Here is a 17790-nt window from a genome sequence, read left to right as displayed (position 1 = left end):
ATGACTTGCTTTGCATCTTTTCCATAAATAAACACATGACACAAAGAGCTTTTCATTTTTGATTCTTTTGGGAAATACTGCAAGAACATAGAAAATGATCTCATTTTGTGTAATTAGATTTACTGTTATCCTGGGCACATCTCCTCAGTGGCACGCATGAAATTGTTTGCAGGGACTCTCTCCTTCAACACTAGGCCCTTCAGAGAAGCACTCTAGTCTCTCAATGCTCTGGTTTATTCATTGTTAATGCCACAGTAATTTATTTAGTAGTAACTGTCTTTGGAGCTTTGAAGTCTGTGAAATTGTAGACATTACAATTGGAAAGAGGTGTAGAACTCTCCACTTAAAAAATATCCTATTGTAACAGTCCCAGCAGACAGCCATCCATCCTTCCACATTAATGGTGCTGCTGCTAAGAACCAAGCATCCTCTTTTATTTTTTATTTTATTTAAAGATTTTATTTATTTATTCATGAGAGACACACAGAGAGAGGTAGAGACACAGGCAGAGGGAGAAGCAGGCTTCCTGTGAGGAGCCCAATGGGAGACTCAATCTCAGGACCCCAGGATCACGCCCTGAGCTGAAGGCAGACACTCAACCACTGAGTTACCCTGGTGCCCCGCAGGCATCCTTTTTTAGACATCCCTAATCATCTCATTTTAATTGATGAGCAAACGGAGACTCACAGAGGTTGGGCATCCCAGCTAGCGGATAGGGCTAGACCTTGGACCTTGTGCTCAGCTGTAGAGCCTGTGGCTCACCCTGGTCCTACACTGTCCTTTCCATTTCTCTGATGTTGTTGTATCTTTCTTTGTATCCCCTTGCTGTTGGCCTGTCCCCAAGCTGCAAAGACCAGGATACATTAATAATAGGAGACAAGAATTATTTTTGAATGTTGAAATCAGGATTATTTTGAGAGAGTCAGTTATTTGTTTATAAAAGATTTTAAGAATGAGAATATTGTTGCATATAAAAATTTGGGTACCATGTAGCTGAATATATCGATTTGGGGCATTTCTCTGAAAACTTAACTTTGCTTTTATTAAATGTCTTTCTGGTAAGAGGTATAGCGCTAATATGTGTGTATGTGACTTTGGAGGAGCCCCACACATCTGGGCATGTGGAGGGAAAGGACCAGGTATGCTTTGTTTAAGGGGAGGGCTGTGCCATCCCCCAGAGCATGTAGATTTCACAGGCTCTTTCTTCATCTTTTACTCTTTAGATTCATTTTTTCCTCTTTATGCCCTCAGTAACTGACCTAGTCAGCTTGGGCTTCCATAGCAGATTACCATGGACTGGGGGCTTAAACAACATTTATTTCTCACGGTTCTGGAGGTTGGGAAGCCAAAGGTCAAGGCATGGGCAGATGGGGTGTCTTTTGAGCCCCACTTCCTGGCTAACAGGTGGTGTCTTGTATTTTTGTATGAGCAATCTCCCTGGCCTCGACTTGATGAGGGCACTAATCCTGTTCATGAGGATTCCATACATATAATTCTCATCACGGTCCAGAGGCTCTGCCTTCCTAAAGCCATGACACTTGGTGGTAGGTTTTTAACATTTGAATTTTGAATGGTGGGGTGGGCATGACATTCAGTCCCTAACAGGATGCAAACTAAGGCTTCAGTCTAGTCAGACAGACAGCTGTCTCTCTATAAGCCCTCCCTGTTCTTAGCCATTAGTGTGTTGAAGTATGGAGTGCAGATTTTGTTTTTTTGCCTCTTCACTCTGCATTGTGGTTACCAAGTCTTTTTACTTAGGCTCTCAGACAGTAGTTGAATTCCTTGCATTGAATAGTAATGACACCATAGCCTAGACAGGAAGATGACACTTCCTAGACAGGAAGAGACAGGAAGATGGCCACTCTCTTTCAGCTGAGATTGCCTTTTGACCAGGTCTGGTAGTTAATTTTGGGGGGCTGGCTTTTATTTCTGGAATTGAGGTTCTAACTGGAGGCTGGCTCCAGGTTAGGATGTGGGACAAAGATAGAATTTCCTGGATATTCCCTGGTGGGAAGCAGGGTGTTTTGGACGTTGGTGGGGAGCTGTCTGGGTGTGGGAGAGCTTCCTCAGGTCCATGCCACTGAGCCCTCTGAAGTACCAGTGGTGTCAATTGTCGGAACTTAAGAGAACTGCAAACCTGATCCTCTTTTGCTATTTCATACATTTGGAGGTGGCCTGAGAGAGGAAAGGGACTTTGCCCCAGAGTATAGATGGTTGGCTTCAAGACCAGGTTGAGAATCCTCTCTTGCAGCATGGCATATAAGTCTTGGGCTCCCTGGATAAGACAAACTGAAGGACACAACTGAAAGGTTTCATAACTCCAACTTTGGAATGAACACAGGTTGACTCCTGGTGAATTCCTGAGAGGCTGTCCCAGGCATGAACTTACAGCCCTGTTGCCTGGGTGTGGGCCTCTCTCTATCTGGTGGAAGATAAACTAATGCTGTTGGAGAGTGGAGAGTATGTGTCATTTGGAACTTTCTTTTCCTCTTTCCTGGTGTTGCATCCTTTTAATGTAACTGATACCTTTTACCTGCTATTTGAGCAGCAAAAGATAGTATTTGGCATGAAGAATAGTATTAGACACAATACAGCCTAGTTTTTTTTTTTTTTTAAGATTTTATTTATTTATTCATGAGAGACAGAGAGAGGCAGAGACACAGGCAAGGGAGGAGAAACAGGCTCCATGCTGGGAGCCTGATGTGGGACCCGATCCCGTGACTCCAAGATCACGTGCTGAGCCACCCAGGCATCCTAGTTTTTTTCTTTTTTTAAAAGTTTATTTATTTTTGCTTAGTAATCTCTATACCCAACATGAGGCTCGAACTCATGACCCCAAGACCAAGAGTCTTTTGCATGCTCTTCAACTAAACCATCCAGGCACCCCCCAATATAGCTTAGTTATTAAGAGCCACAAATGATTAGAGTAAAATTGGCATATATTTTGTTTAGAATGCACACGTGTGTTCAATCTGTTGATTTTTTTTAATTGGAAAGTTAATGAATACATGAAATAAAATGTTTGTAGGATCCCCATAGAAGCCCTAGAAGGTGCTGTGATTCCAGTTTGAAAACCACGTGTATAAATAATTTCTCAAGTTCTATCTGCTTCTAAGGTGCCATGACTTAGGCACGTAATAGGTATCATGCAGTTGAATTGAAGACTTGATGACTTACAACATGATAGATTTTAGGTGAATTCATTTTTCATTCAGAAACTAATTGTTGTGTGCTGCATATCAGGCGCTGTTCTAGCCCCTGGAAGTTACTGCATTGAACAAGGCAGAAGGAAATCGCATTGGCATGGAGCATAGTTCTGGTGAGAGAAGACAGTCCATTAAATTGTATGTCAGAAAGTGCTACAAGGGGAAGAAAGCCAGCTGGGGTGGATTGGGAGGATTGGAGTGAGGATTAGCAGCAGGCAGCCAGAGTCAGAAAGATTTGTAGTGACTGGGTCAGCATGCACTGCAGGACAGTGTCGAGGATGAAGGAATGGCCTTGGAATCTAGCTAAGAAGGAGCTGTGAGTGCTCCATGAAGTGGTCACTCATTCAGAGATGTTTGACAAACTTAAAAATGAATATGCAGCATGATTTAAAACAATGAGATGGCACATACATTAATGTTAGGCCAAGCTGCTATTGCAGTGCCTCCTGCACGCCCCACCCCCAAGTGTCTCACACAGAAGAGAGTGTTGAATGTCATAGAGAGAGGTGGTTGACCCTGAAACAACACGGTTTCAACTGCACGCATTCACTTATGCTGCTTTTTTTTCCTATATGAGGCAGTATGTAAATGGATTTTCTCTTCCTTATGATTTTATTAATACCATTTTATTTTGTAAGAATACAGTATATGAAACATGTAACCTACAAAATGTATGTTAAGAGACTGTTTATGTAGTGGTAAGGCTTCCCAGGCAACAGCAGGCTATTAGTAGTTAGGTTTTTGGGAAGTTGTAGGTGGATTTTCAACTACGCAGGGGGCTGGCACCCTTCACCTGACATGACATTGTTCATGGGTCAACTCTGTTTCTGTCCCACGTGGGGGGGGGTCACATGGTCATCAGAGCTCTGCTCTGGAGGGTGGCTCTGTTAACTCTCACCTTTGGTTTCCCATGGGCTTCAGTTAGTGTTTTCAAGGCCAAGGCCAAGGCAGGGGCTGTCACCTCTGTGCATAGTCCATGAGCAAGAATTAGTCACATGGCCAAGCGTGCTACTATAGATGCTGCCCTGTGTGGACTCTTGTTGGGAGGCAGTGTGCCTGGCTAGTAAGTCTCTGTTACAGAGGAGGGAGGGAGAGAGATAATTTTAAGTCACCCAGAGATGAGAGGCAGTCTAAATTATTTTTCCTGGGAGTCTTTTATAAAAATGAAAAAGTCTACAGTCCTCTTAATGTTAGAGACCACCATATTTATACTGCTTAGAAATGTTAATGGTGGAGGATGCTAATATAGGACTCTGAGAACTTAGTTGGGTGTTCCCCACCAGTGAGGAAGTCTGGTGTAGAGAATACCCGAATACCTTTGAGAGTGACTTCTGACACCATGGGGGATCTCCTCTGACTCTTTCTCCCTTTACCCCACTATCCCTCCCATGGCATATAAATCATTGGCGAGTGGTGGTGAGGTCAGATTTAAAAGGGCATAACCATACATATATTAATCAAAGAGCCAGCTCTTAATGATCCAGGGGAAAGTTTTAAAATCATTTTCCCTGCTCTTCTCATTTCCCCTTGGTGGTGACACCAGGCGGCTTTGCTGTTTCTTTCCGGAGACTTGATAACAGAAGGGCGGAGGTGGTTAAATCCAAGTCTAGCCAAATGTTCCTGATTACCCGGTTGGGTAGAAAGCTGCTGGAGGAGGAAATGGAGACTGTACTCTGTGGTAGGATCTGGAACAACTGGATTCTCCTTCTGTATTCTGGTGTGAATAGGAGCACACACCAGCAGCCCTGCCCTCCTTCCTCTGCTCTCCTGGGGTTTCAGAAAAATGCCTTTCCTCTTGAGTATTAAATTGTCTTTGTCCTGTGAACATTCAAAAACTGATGTGGAGAAGACAGACAAGTCAGGATTTTTGGATTGTGTTCTTTGGAACAGTAGTTTTTTTGTTTTATTTAAATTCAACTTGCCAACATATAGTATAACACCCAGTGCTCATCCCATCTAGCGTCCTCCTTAGTGCCCGTCACCCAGCTACTCCAACTCCTCGCCCACCTCCCCTTCCGCAATCCTTTGTTTCCCAGAGTTAAGAGTCTCTCATGGGGGGGAGAAAAAAAGAGTCTCTCATGGTTTGTCTCCCTCTCTAATTTTTCTAAGTTCCCCTATAATCCCTTTCACTATTTCTTATATTCCACGTATGAGTGAAACCATATGATGATTATCCTTCTCTGGTTGACTTACTTCACTCAGCATAATACCCAGTTCCATCCATGTGAAAGCAAATGGTGGGTATTTATCCTTTCTAATGGCTGAGTAATATTCCACTGTATACAGAGACCACATCTTCTTTATCCATTCCTCTTTCGATGGACACTGAGGCTCCTTCCACAGTTTGGCTATTGTGGACATTGCTGGTATAAACACTGGGGTGCAGGTGTCCCGGCGTTTCACTGCATCTGTATCTTTGGGGTAAATCCCCAGCAGTGCAGTAGCTGGGTCGTAGGGCAGATCTGTTTTTAACTCTTTGAGGAACCTCCACACAGTTTTCCAGAGTGGCTGCGCCAGTTCACATTCCCACCAACAGTGTAAGAGGGTTCCCCTTTCTCCACATCCTCTCCAACATTTGTTGTTTCCTGCCTTGTTAATTTTCCCCATTCTCACTGGTGTGAGGTGGAATCTCATTGTGGTTTTGATTTGTATTTCCCTGACGGCAAGTGATGTGGAGCATTTCCACATGTGCTTCTGGCCATGTCTATGTCTTCCTCTGTGAGATTTCTGCTCATGTCTTCTGCCCATTTCATGATTGGATTGTTTGTTTCTTGGGTGTTGAGTTTGATAATGGAACAGTAGTTTTGATGTATGTTGCTTGGAAAGAATACCCTCGGTCAGATAATTTTGGGAAAAATTAGGTTCTGTGGAATAGTGTGTGCAAATGGCTGCCTTCATCTGAGGTAATCTTTAGACAGTATCTTTTTTTTCTTAAAGATTTTTTATTTATTCATTTTAGAGAGCAGGTGAGAGCTGGAGCTGGGGGGAAGGGCAGAGGGAGAGGGAGAGGCAGATTCCCTGCTGAGCAGGGAGCCTTATGACGTGCGGCTCTATCATGACCTGAGCTGAAGGCAGATGCTTGGGCGACCGAGGCAGCCAGGTGCCTCTGGACACTATCTTAATTAGAAGTTGGAATCCTTCGTGGCAGGCTACTGACCCAAGGTTGTGACCATCTGAGCCTCTGGTGTGCGGTAGGACCAGAGGGCCCAGCGCGTTGTCTCGCCCCAGTGTTCTGCTCAGGTGCCTGCTGGGGGACAGCCCGGTCCCAGTGTGCTGCTGCCTGGCGCCAGGGTCCCGGTGAGGCCCGCAGGTTAGGAGAAGCGTCCAGCTTTGAGGAGCCCCTGCCCGCCCCCACCCTCCCCCCTGCACGCACGTCAGAGCAAGTCGGGCCTGCGAGCGACGGCGGCACGGCTCCCTGGAGGCTCCAGAAAGCAGCGCCAGGCACAGGTCCAGTTGTGACAAAGTGACGAGGGGACCCTCGCCTGCCGCCCGCCTCGGGCCCCATTAAACAGCTGTTCTGTTGCCACCATCCCGGCGAAGGCCCTGAGACACACAAGTAGGCCTGTCTGTCTAGGAAGGTGTCCGTGTGTCCGTCAGGATGCTACTGTGGAAAGACTCCTAGTTCTCATCCCTTTTGGTTCAGAGCACATCTTTCTCTTCTCTCCTTTTTGAGTGAAGCCTTAAAGTTCCTTTCCAATTTTGTTTTTGGAGTCGGTCGACACGCGCTGTAACCTGAGTCTCAGGAGCGTGGCATAGCGATCTGACGAGTCCCGTGCGGTGCTGTGCGCGCCGCGAGCGTCGCTGCCGCCTGTCCCCGTCCAGCTCTTACAGTGCTGCTGCCGGATCTCCGTGCGGGGGCTTTCGTCCTCACGTTCCTTCTGTGACTGCAAATCTGTGCCTCCCACTCCCCTTCACCCATTTGCCCAGCACCTCTGGGAACCTCGGCAACCACTGGTTTGTTCTCTGTATTTACGGGTCTGATTCTCTAAAGCTCCGCTGTCTTTGTAAAAGTTACTCAGGGAGGGGCGTCTGGGTGGCACAGTTGCTTGAGCATCTGATGTGTGGTTTAGGCTCAGGTCGTGATTTTCAGGGTCGTGGGATTGAGCCCCGGGTCAGGCTCAGTGCAGAGTCTGCTGCAGATTCTCTCTCCCTCTACTCCTGCTTGGGCTCGCTTGCTCTCTTTCTCTCTCTCTCTAAAATAAATATCAAAAACAAAAAGTTATTTGGAACGTCATAGGGTTGTGGCTTCCTTTGAAGGAAGTGTGAAAATTTGGGTAATGATGGCATTCACAATCGGATCTAAAAACAGAACACCGAGGATAGTCCTACGGATGAAAAATGAGTGTAAATCATGAGAATTCTGGCCTTCTCTCTGACCGTGTCATTATTAGTCCTTTAAGGAGGTTTTGCTGATTTGTGTCATTATTAGTTGTGATTGAATTCTGTGCCCTGCAGCAATGGTGGACTATTAAACTGGTCCGAGCTGAGCTCTAGAACCTTATTTTTCCATTTTAAAAGGGAGGACAGGACACCTGGGTGGCTCAGCGGTTGAGCCTCTGCCTTCAGCCCAGGGCATGATCCTTGGGGTCCCAGGATTGGGTGCCACATCGGGCTCCCTGCATGGAGCCTGCTTCTCCCTCTGCCTGTGTCTCTGCCTCTCTCTCTCTCTCTCTCTCTCTCTCTCTTTGTTTTTCTCTTTCTCTCTCTCTGTGTATCTCTCATGAATAAATAAGTAAAATCTTTTAAAAAAAATTAAAGAAGGGATAGATGCACTTGACATTTCTTTCTTACATCTTTGTACAATTATGATCTTAAGACGTCAGTATTTTGAGTTTCTCACAAATAAGGGTTTTTAAAGGCCATTCTGTATTATTGGGGCAATGTAATATTCTCCTTATGTAACAAAAAAAATCTCCTATCATGAGGGCTTAATCCCCTATCACCCATCTCCCCCCCCCCCCCCAGGTCTTAAAATTCAGATTTGAAAAGATCTTGGGTAGGGGTGGCCTCAGAAGGCAGTCGGCCCCCAGGCCTGTCTTGTTGACCATGGGTGTGGTGGTGACCATGGTGTGGGGAGGACAGTGCCACGCTGCTGTGTGCCTTTCCAGCTGCTGTGTGCCTTTCCAGCTGCTTTGTGCCCTTCCACCTGCTCGGTGCCCTTCCAGCTGCTGTGTGCCCTACCAGCTGCCTGGTGCCCTACCAGCTGCCGGGTGCCCTTCCAGCAAGGACTGCGAGCTGCTGGGCTCAGGTGGTAGGCATGGTGGGCTGCGCACAGGCTCTCTCACTGGCCCAGTTTGCTTTATTCGGCAAAATCTTTTTCTCTGCTGCTTTCTTTACTTTTTTTGGGGGGGGGGTGAAGGGAGGAGTCCTTTCAATATGTTTTAATTATTTAGACAAAATATCTGTTTTGGACTGAAGAAGTTTTTAGACTTGAGTCTTGTCCATTTAACATATGCCTTGTTCTGTCATCTGAAACTACTTCTCAGATGATCATTTAACTTTAATCATTCTTTTCTTATTAGTTAGAACCTGGCCCTTTAGATGAAACTCAGATTGCTACTATATTAAGAGAAATACTGAAAGGACTTGATTATTTGCATTCAGAGAAGAAAATTCACAGAGATATCAAAGGTAAGAAAAGATCTTTTATTCCTTTGAAATCCTAAGGCGGGTGGGATTATGTTGTAGAGTTAAATATGTACTGGTCTCCTTGTTGGAGGTTGTTCTGTGTGTATTTGAGGGGTGCCTTTGACATGCCTGGGGCAGGGGGTGGCTTTGAGGAGGATCTCCCCAAAACTGTACCTTTAGTGCCTGCTCTTGTTGAGCACAGGATGTCCTTGGCGAGAGAACGTGTGCATTCCTGACGTGGTAACGGACAGAGCAGCACAGCACATAATATCAGGAGGCATCTTGGGTTTTATTTTGCAGCTGCCAACGTTCTGCTCTCTGAACACGGAGAGGTGAAGCTGGCTGATTTTGGGGTGGCGGGCCAACTGACAGATACCCAGATAAAAAGGAATACCTTCGTGGGCACCCCCTTCTGGATGGCACCCGAAGTCATTAAACAGTCTGCCTATGACTCAAAGGTAAGGGCTGCCTCTTCACATTCGCTGGCTCTAGAGTCATCCTCGTCTGTGCTTTAGCCTCGCAGCTTTTCCAGGTGGAGTGAAGCAAGTTCCTTGAAGTGTAGGACATAAAGGTAGTTCCCTCAGACCTTGATTAAAAACAGGTTTTATCTCTCTCTCTCCTACATCATTTCATGTCCTTTATTTTTAAAAGATTTTATTTATTCATTTGAGATCGAGAGCATGAGCTGAGAAGCAGGGTGGAGAAGCAGACTCCCCACTGAGCACGGAATCCATGTGGGGCTCCATCCCAGGACCCCGGGATCATGACCTGAACCAAAGGCAGACCCTTAACCGACTGAGCCACCCCACACTCCTCATGTCCTTTATTTATTCAGCCCATGGTTACAGAGTTTTTCGGTTAAACACTGTGTGCTTAATGGTGGTGGGGAACACTTGAGAAGGAGCACGTTGGAAGGTGGGGTGTGGAGGAACAGAGGACCAAGGTGGCCAGAATGGGTTTGGGTGTGGTGGAGACATGGGGGTCCACAGAGGGGTGGGAGGTTATCTGTGTGTAGGGGTGGTACAAACGCCTGAGTGGAGTGGGTGAGGGTAGATGGCCCTCGGTAGAACTCTGAGCCATATTTAAGGGACAGGCAGAGAAAGAGGTCCTACAAAAGAAATGGAGACCTCACAAAAATATAAGACCAGAAACTGTATTGCTACATATTCTTTCTTGTTATTTTTAACTCTCAGTTAGGATTGTTATTCCTAATGTAAGGCAAACCATAATTCCTTTCATCTACCTTTTTATCTGTTATCAGTTGTAACCCCCCAGTTTTTCCTGGGTTATATTTTCCCTGGTGCCTTCAACTAACTTTCTTTATTCTTCTTTCCTTTTCTTCTTCTTTTTCTTTTTTTCCTTTTCTTCTTTTTTTCCTTTTTTCTTCTTTCCTTTTCTTTTTTCCATCTTTCCTGATTGATTGATTGATTTAAAGAGAGAATGTGAGAGGGGAGTGGGGTGAGGAAAGGGAGAGAGAATCCTTAAGCTGACTTCCAGCTGAGCACAGAGCCTGATGTAGGGCTCCATCTCATGACCCTGAGATCCTGACCTGAGCTAAAACCAAGTGTCAGACACTTAACTGAGTGAACCACCCAGGCGTCCCCTTCAACTTTCTTAAACTTCTTATAGACTAAAAAACTTAGGGACCTTGCCTTGAGAATCTCCGATTTAACCCCCATCTCCTCCCAGCTGCTCATTCTCAGATTGTACATAGAGTAATTTTCACATGGTTCACAGAGAATTGTCTCTTCTGACCCAACAGTTTCTAGGTGAACAAATATTTAACTCACATATATTTGTGGGCTGGTCGTTGTTTCCTCTTTTTAAATGAGGATCTTCTCAATATACAGTAGACTTCCCGCCTTGTTCAGCCCAGCCCACAGAATACACAGTAACCTTTCCTCCAGCTTCCAGGGCACCATCATGAGCCAGCTGTTTGAAGGGCCTATGTAGTACCAGAGTTGCAGGTGGACCTGGTGTTAGTATGGTAGAGACGGGCTTGGCTCTCTTACTTTTGGGTTGTAGTCGTGGCCGTCACTGCCATAGACATCCTGGTGGCCTTGGTAGCCAAGGCCACTGTTGAGTTTTCAGTCCCCAGGTGACAGAGCGGTGTCATTGTGCCTAGTGCTTGTTAGCATTTTGCCCTGTGGGAGGGATCACCTCCAGAGTAGTCTCTGCAGCCACTACTGCTGCTGGGGTCATAATCATTTTAGGACTTGACAGGAACGTCTGTGTTCAGTTCTTTCTCTTTATTCTAGGCTGAGGCCCATTTATCAAAGTTCATAGAACTGGATTTTGATGGGCACTAGAATCCAAATTGTTCAACTCCTCTGATTACCCTACACTTATTACTTTCTTCCCTTCCTGGTACATGAGCTGATCAATCACGGTGCTTGTGAATCAGGATTCAGATCTTCTATTTTCAGGATTAAGCACCCATCACTGCTCACTTGATGGGTTATAAGGACTCCTCTGAAGTGTCCTCCTTGCCCAGACCTTCCCCTTCCTGTCTCTCTCCTTCAGGCCACTCTGGATGTGTGTTCAAGATTTGGCTCCTAGCAGTAGAGATTTTGCTGCATCATAAACCTTGGCCACTGTTTTTCTTGGAGTTCTTGACAAGAACAGAACACTCAAACCCTGCTATCTGTAGGTGTTGCAGTATTCTTCTTAGGTAGATTTAAAGATTTGTCTGGGTCATGCCCAACACCTTTTCACTGAAAATCATATGCAAATATCATGTTTATGTCAAGTTTGCTTCCCAGATTTGTTGATCCCCAGGAGGCATGGGAAGTACAGATAAGGCTGATGTCAGTGTTTGAGTCTGGGGCCTTGAGGATAATATGACATTCGTTCTCTCCCATTAGGTGTGGCTCTGGGCTAGTAGCTTTTGTCATGAACAGTACCTGACAAAGGAACTTTTTTCTGCATTTGCTTTGTAGATATCCTTCTAGTGACTGCCCCCATTCTCAGAGGCTTGCCTGACAGGGCAGTTGATGCTCATTTTGGTTACTCTGGTCTCAGGATATACAAACTTATTTGGCTTCTTTCCAATTGCCCCTTCCACTCTTTTCCTAAGGTGTCCATCCAGATGTTTTCCCCAGTGGTCTTTGCATTCCACTAAGGAGCTCACAGCCCCAGGGTGGCAGGATTGTGTTAGCATTGTTAGGACTCCATGCTCCCATCATATTTTGTTTTAGTACACTCACTGATTTTTCAAAGGACAGTCAGGTTGGGGTAAAGCTAGAATGCACCTGCCTCACTGGTTTCTTCATCTTACTGAACCGAAAGGGAGTGTAAACCTTAGTTTTATGTACATCTAGAACCTTGTTTAACATAATGGCCTCTTGAGCCAGTATCTTTGACCCTTTGTCATTTGTCGAGACTCCTGAGATGTCCTGAACATGTTTGCACATATAGGCCATCTTACATTGATCTCAGTTCTTAATCTAAATACAGCCTTTCTTTTTTTTTTTTATTCTTTTTTTTTTAATTTTTATTTATTTATGATAGTTACAGAGAGAGAAAGAGAGAGAGGCAGAGACATAGGCAGAGGGAGAAGCAGGCTCCATGCACCGGGAGCCCGATGTGGGATTCGATCCCGGGTCTCCAGGATCGCGCCCTGGGCCAAAGGCAGGCGCCAAACCGCTGCGCCACCCAGGGATCCCTAAATACAGCCTTTCTAGATCATGATTGCCCATGTCCTAATAGCCTTCATTATTACTATTATTTTTAAGGTGAAGTAGGATAGCTTGGTTTAAGAAGTCCTGAGACTTTGAAGATGGTGCCAAGAGAGATAACTCTGCTTTCCCACAAAGCAGCCTCCACTTTCCACACTTTAGCAGGGTCTTGGGCTGAAGAATGTATTAATCTTTTCTTCCCCCCTCCTCTTTCTTTGTAAGGTTATTATGATGGTATGTTAGCAAATGGACTGGACTTGTATAAAAACATTGTCCCTGTTTGATGTTTCTTTCTTTGTATTCATTCATTTGGTTATTGCTGTAGTTGTGCCCAGTGCTAAATAATTTACATCTTTAAAGAGGGAATGAGTCTAGTACTGGGTGGCTCAAACAGGAAGCAGGGAGTGCAGGGGAGCTGAGTGAGGAATGTCAGAGCCAGCTGGGGAGGGCTTCACAGACATAGGGCTTTTCAGCCCCGCAGAGACGAGGGAGGGATGGATGCTCAGACCCAAGTCTGGTGTGGGAATGGAGTGACATTTGTATTTGGATTGTAGATTGTGGTGAGGAACATAGCAGATGAGGCTGGAGAAATTGACTTGCCTGTTAAGTGAAATATCCTGCAGACACTGAGAAGCCTGTGTCAGGATTCTTTTGTAAATAACTTTTCCCTTTTTTGGTCTCAAAAGCAGTACATAGTCTTTAATCTGGAAAATGCTGGAAAAAATGAGATAAAAAAAGAAAAACATCTGTAGACCTACCATCCCAGCACAAGCTAAGTTATTTTGGTGTCCAGTCATCTCTGAAATAACTGTTTGCAGTCTAACCATGGTGAAGAATAGAAGTAGGTGATATGTTGATGGAAAAAAAATAAAATTATTAAGGATAAGTAAAGACCAGCAGTATGAGCGTGTCAGTTTTTGGAATCTGCGTGGCTAGCCTGTCCACTGTGGCATGTGACTGGCCCTCTCTGTTCCTGGGGCCGAGCCCACTGGTGTCCCCACCCAGTTCCTGTGAAGGATCAGGAATTACCCACAGAGCCTGCTATGAGTGATGAACCCTGGAGGTGGGGGAAGGATGTGAGTAGGAAAAACATGCAGCTAGGAGACTAATGGTAGGCTTTATTTCAGCATGTAGTAATGATTGGGACTTTTCTGATCAACCACGTATTGTTATTTAATGCTAAAATGTTTTTTTCCCTCTGTCTGCTGCCTATAAATGTGTACTGTATTAAGTACTGTATTTAATTAAGTATGTAGTTTCTATCAAATCCATTTTGAGCTGTTTTGACTTGTTATAACTGATTTGGGATTCTTGTTTCTTTCTTTCTTTTTTTTAAAGAAAAGATTTTCTTTTATTAGCTATCTGTAACACTTCCATCTGGATCACTACAGCTTAAAATAGATCACTACCCCTTCCCAGTTATTTAGTATCTAAGAGCAGTGGATGAAATCCATACACTAATTCAGAAAAGTTCACATCAACATCAGTTCAGAACAATTGATTTACCAAGCTTATATATTTAAAAAGAAGCATCAGAAGTTAAACATAACAAATAAGATTTTTTTTTTGTCACCATTAAATGTCTGAATTTTAGACAAGATTCTTGTATTGGTGGCTCCTGTCCATTGGTTCATTCAACTTTAGCACTGGTCTCATCCCCAGTAGGTTTTCCAGAACCTTTGTGGTGAAGGTAGTAACCTTCACCATGAAGCCTCATGAGCTTTCCTAATTCCATCCTGGGCTGCTTTAGCATTTTTACTTTTCTGACAAAGACATCATAGAGTGGATAAGTAGACTGACCAGCCTTTTCTGCGTCTTTTTTGATGCTGTTCGGAATCAATTTATTGACCGCTTCTTTTTTTTTTTTTAATTTTTATTTATTTATGATAGTCACACACAGAGAGAGAGAGGCAGAGATATAGGCAGAGGGAGAAGCAGGCTCCATGCACCGGGAGCCCAACGTGGGACTTGATCCCGGGTCTCCAGGATCGCGCCCTGGGCCAAAGGCAGGCGCTAAACCGCTGCGCCACCCAGGGATCCCCTATTGACCGCTTCTTTGAAGTCATTTGTCTGCATATCTTGTGCCATGATTTTCGTCATCATTTTCCAAATTTGGCAGACCTGTTGATGAGCATAAAAGGTCTTCCAAATCTGTTGTAGTAAAACCAAATAGACAAAGCCAATAACCATTGGTAAGTCTTGACATCTTCCATCATGGTCTGCCATGTTTTGACCATGGAGCACATTTTGTCACAGGTAGTTATATCTGTTACCATGGGAATTAGGTAGTTTTTATCCTGAACGTCCTCAGTAATAGGCTTGAATTTTCTAAATGCACCCTTCATCATTCTGCAGATCAGCAAGGCTCACTTCAAAAATGACCCTGGAGGAATCAGATGTGAGTTTGATTCCTTGAATTCTTATCACTAGTATTTTTCCAGTATTTCTTCTGTTGAACATAGCTGGTGTTTTCACATCATACCAATCTTTCTTAGAAAATGAATCAACCACATCTTGGCTCCCTTTTTGCCACCTTTCCTAAGGCACTTGTTCTTCCCAACAAATTTGGGAGCTGCTCAGGGATCCAAAAGACAGGATTCTTGTCCCCCACCCCCCCCTCTTCCTCTTGATTATAGAGCATTGACTCTGGTTCCTTTTAAAATATTTTCTGCACGTAGATTTTTTTTTTTTACACCACTTACGTTGTGTTGTATCTGCAGACTTATAGCCAGCTAGCTTTTACTTAATAGGATATTGCAAGGATCTAGAATGTTGTCTATTAGTAGCGACCCCACCCCCATCGAGAAGAATTCCTGATCATCAGTACCAGAGAACTCTGTGTTATTACTTAGGAGCATGCTACTAGAACTGTCTATGTAGGGGGAAAAAAGTCTGTTTGTAGATGTACACCTGCCCTTACAACTTTTGCCTTGGGTTTATGTTGAAAATCACTGCTTGTTTTCTCTTAATACCTAATCTCATGAGGGCACCTGGGTGGCTTAGTCACTTAAGCATCTCCCTTTGGCTCAGGTCATGATCTCAGGGTCCTGGGATTGAACCCCACGTCCAGTTCCCTGCTCAGTCCCTGCCGCTTCTCCCTCTGCCACTTACCCCCCAGTTGTCCTCTCACTCTCTATAATAAATAAATAAATAAATAAATAAATAAATAAATAAATAAATAAATAAATAAATAATTTTTTTAAAATTCTAATTTCATGGTTTTCCCAGATGGCAGTAAAACCAGTCTCTTCTTATACCTCAATTTTAGTTGCTTTGGAAAATGACTGCCCTTCCCCCACATAACTTTTATTTTAAAACCTAGACATGTGTTCTCATCTGATGCCGTATTTTGTAAATACAGAAATAGACAAATTCCGTTATATTCATGATTCTCTATGAACATCATTGTTTAGTATGTGGTATTTCAGTAAATGTGTTAGAGCAACTAAATCATTCTTCTAAGGTTTAGTGGAAGTAATGCTGCAATGGAATAGTTTTGGCAGGATTCACCATTTTCTAAATCTAAAATTATTTATTTAGGATAGATTTCTAGAAGTGAAATTCGTTGGTTTTAACAAGCTTGGATGTTTTTATGGCTTTTGATACATAATGCCAAATTGCATCCATCAGGTTTTCCACATTAATCAGCAGGATGGAGATGTCTAGAGAGGGAGTCTTCAGGCAGGAAGATACTTAGGAGCCCCCAGAGAAGCCCCAGGGAGAGAAGATAGCTCTGAACTCAGCCAGGGGTTGGAGAGACAGAGGGGGTGGGGCCAGGTGTCAAGAGGCCAGGAGCTATACACCTGGCACTGGCTGATATAGGAGGATCCAAAGAGGAAGTCAAGAGCTGATGTGACACACAGGCTCTTGGCTTGGCTGCCTGGTGGGATGACACATGTTTTGCCATGACAAGGCTGTACTGGTCGATCCTCCCAAGGGAAGCAGGAGGGCGATGCCTGTGCCTTTTCTCTGAAGTCCTTGGCCATGTCTTGCATGTGGGATTGGGAGAACTATTTCCTCGGTTGGCCATTGGCCCTCACTGGCATGTGGAAGCAGGTGCCAGGTCCTTGAAATCTTGTCACTGTCTGCTTATTGTCCAGTCTGAAGCCTGATCTACAGCCCTTGGAGCTCTGAGGAAAATGAGTATGTGCACATCTCTTTGCTGCCAGCAAAGACCATCATTGGCCTGGCTTTCTAATTATGGAGTTTTTAAGTGGTTGTAGGGTGCTTGGAGGTCAAGAGGTTGTCCATCAGGGGTCAGTGGGACTAAAGCCCTATGTAGGTATGGCTGAGAGGCAGATTAGTGCTAAGTAGCTGGGTTGGTAAAGAGCAGCAGTTCTCATGAGGTGTCCAGGAAGGCTGGAGAAGGACAGCTAGAAGGGAGGGAACCTGTTGTGTAAAGAGCTGTTGGCACACAAGGGCTCTGTGTTCCTCTGTTCTTGTATCCCTCCCTCCCTCTCTGTCCCTGCACTCTTGTCTGCATCCTCCTGCTGCTGCTGGCATGCCCCAGTGATCCACCTTCCTCCTCCTGGGGGCAGGGACTGTGTGGTTGGTCACGTTTTTGCCAATTTGCTAAAGTAATACAAGGTAATCTGAGCTAAAGGAGAGTCCAAGCTGCCAAGGAAAGGAAAATGGGAGCATGATTCCTGATGCTGGTTCTTCTAGTCTCATCCCTTTCATGCAGAGAATTGAAAACAAGACTTGCTGACAGACTCATCTTCACTGAAAACAAAAGAAATAGAGCATGTGATAGGCACCGACCCCGCGGGCTGCTGGGTGGGGACACCGCAGTGAGGGTCTCTCCCCTCACTAGGGTGTGAGAACACAGCAGGTTTCAGAGGTCGGAAACGCCTAGGTCCTGCCATAACCTGAACAGTGTCTCAGGCTTTCCATTTCTTTGCCGTGGAGCCTAATGTGAGGGATCAAGTAGGTTCTGACTTTCAGTAGGCTTCCAGAGCACAGTGACAGAGCAGAACGGGGTGCTAGGTGGGGTTCAGCAGTAGCAGAGGCCACCCTGCACCCATCCCCTGCTTTGCCAGCCTTTTGGTCCTGCTCTGTTTTTACACCTTCCATCTCCTTTGCTGGGGGCTGGTAGCAACTGCCGAGAAAGCCTCCTTACCTAGTTTCTCAAAGACCACCTGCTTTTCTCACTTGCCTCCCATGGTCAAGGGGTTCATAGCCCACTCCTCCCAGCTGACCCACTGTGGCTGCAACATGTATGGGGCAGGAGTAGGCTTGGGCAGCTGGACCCCACATGTGTCCCTTGCTTCCTGCCAGCA

General features: G+C 45.0%; 1 protein-coding gene across 3 annotated transcripts in view; it reads left to right on the top strand.

Annotated features, from left to right (window-relative positions):
* STK24 (serine/threonine kinase 24) overlaps window positions 1-17790 on the top strand; it is a 121824-nt gene that overhangs the window by 88116 nt on the left and 15918 nt on the right. For all 3 annotated transcript variants that reach the window (XM_055335904.1, XM_055335905.1, XM_055335903.1), the window contains exons 4-5: window positions 8729-8837; window positions 9135-9292. In XM_055335904.1, coding sequence (XP_055191879.1) covers window positions 8729-8837; window positions 9135-9292 — 267 coding nt within the window. The remainder of the gene's footprint in view (window positions 1-8728; window positions 8838-9134; window positions 9293-17790) is intronic.

Source organism: Nyctereutes procyonoides, unplaced genomic scaffold, assembly GCF_905146905.1.
Source record: "Nyctereutes procyonoides isolate TBG_1078 unplaced genomic scaffold, NYPRO_anot_genome, whole genome shotgun sequence".
Lineage (NCBI taxonomy): Eukaryota > Metazoa > Chordata > Mammalia > Carnivora > Canidae > Nyctereutes > Nyctereutes procyonoides.
Note: the sequence above shows the minus strand (reverse complement) of the source record. Positions and strands in the feature narration are given on the sequence as shown.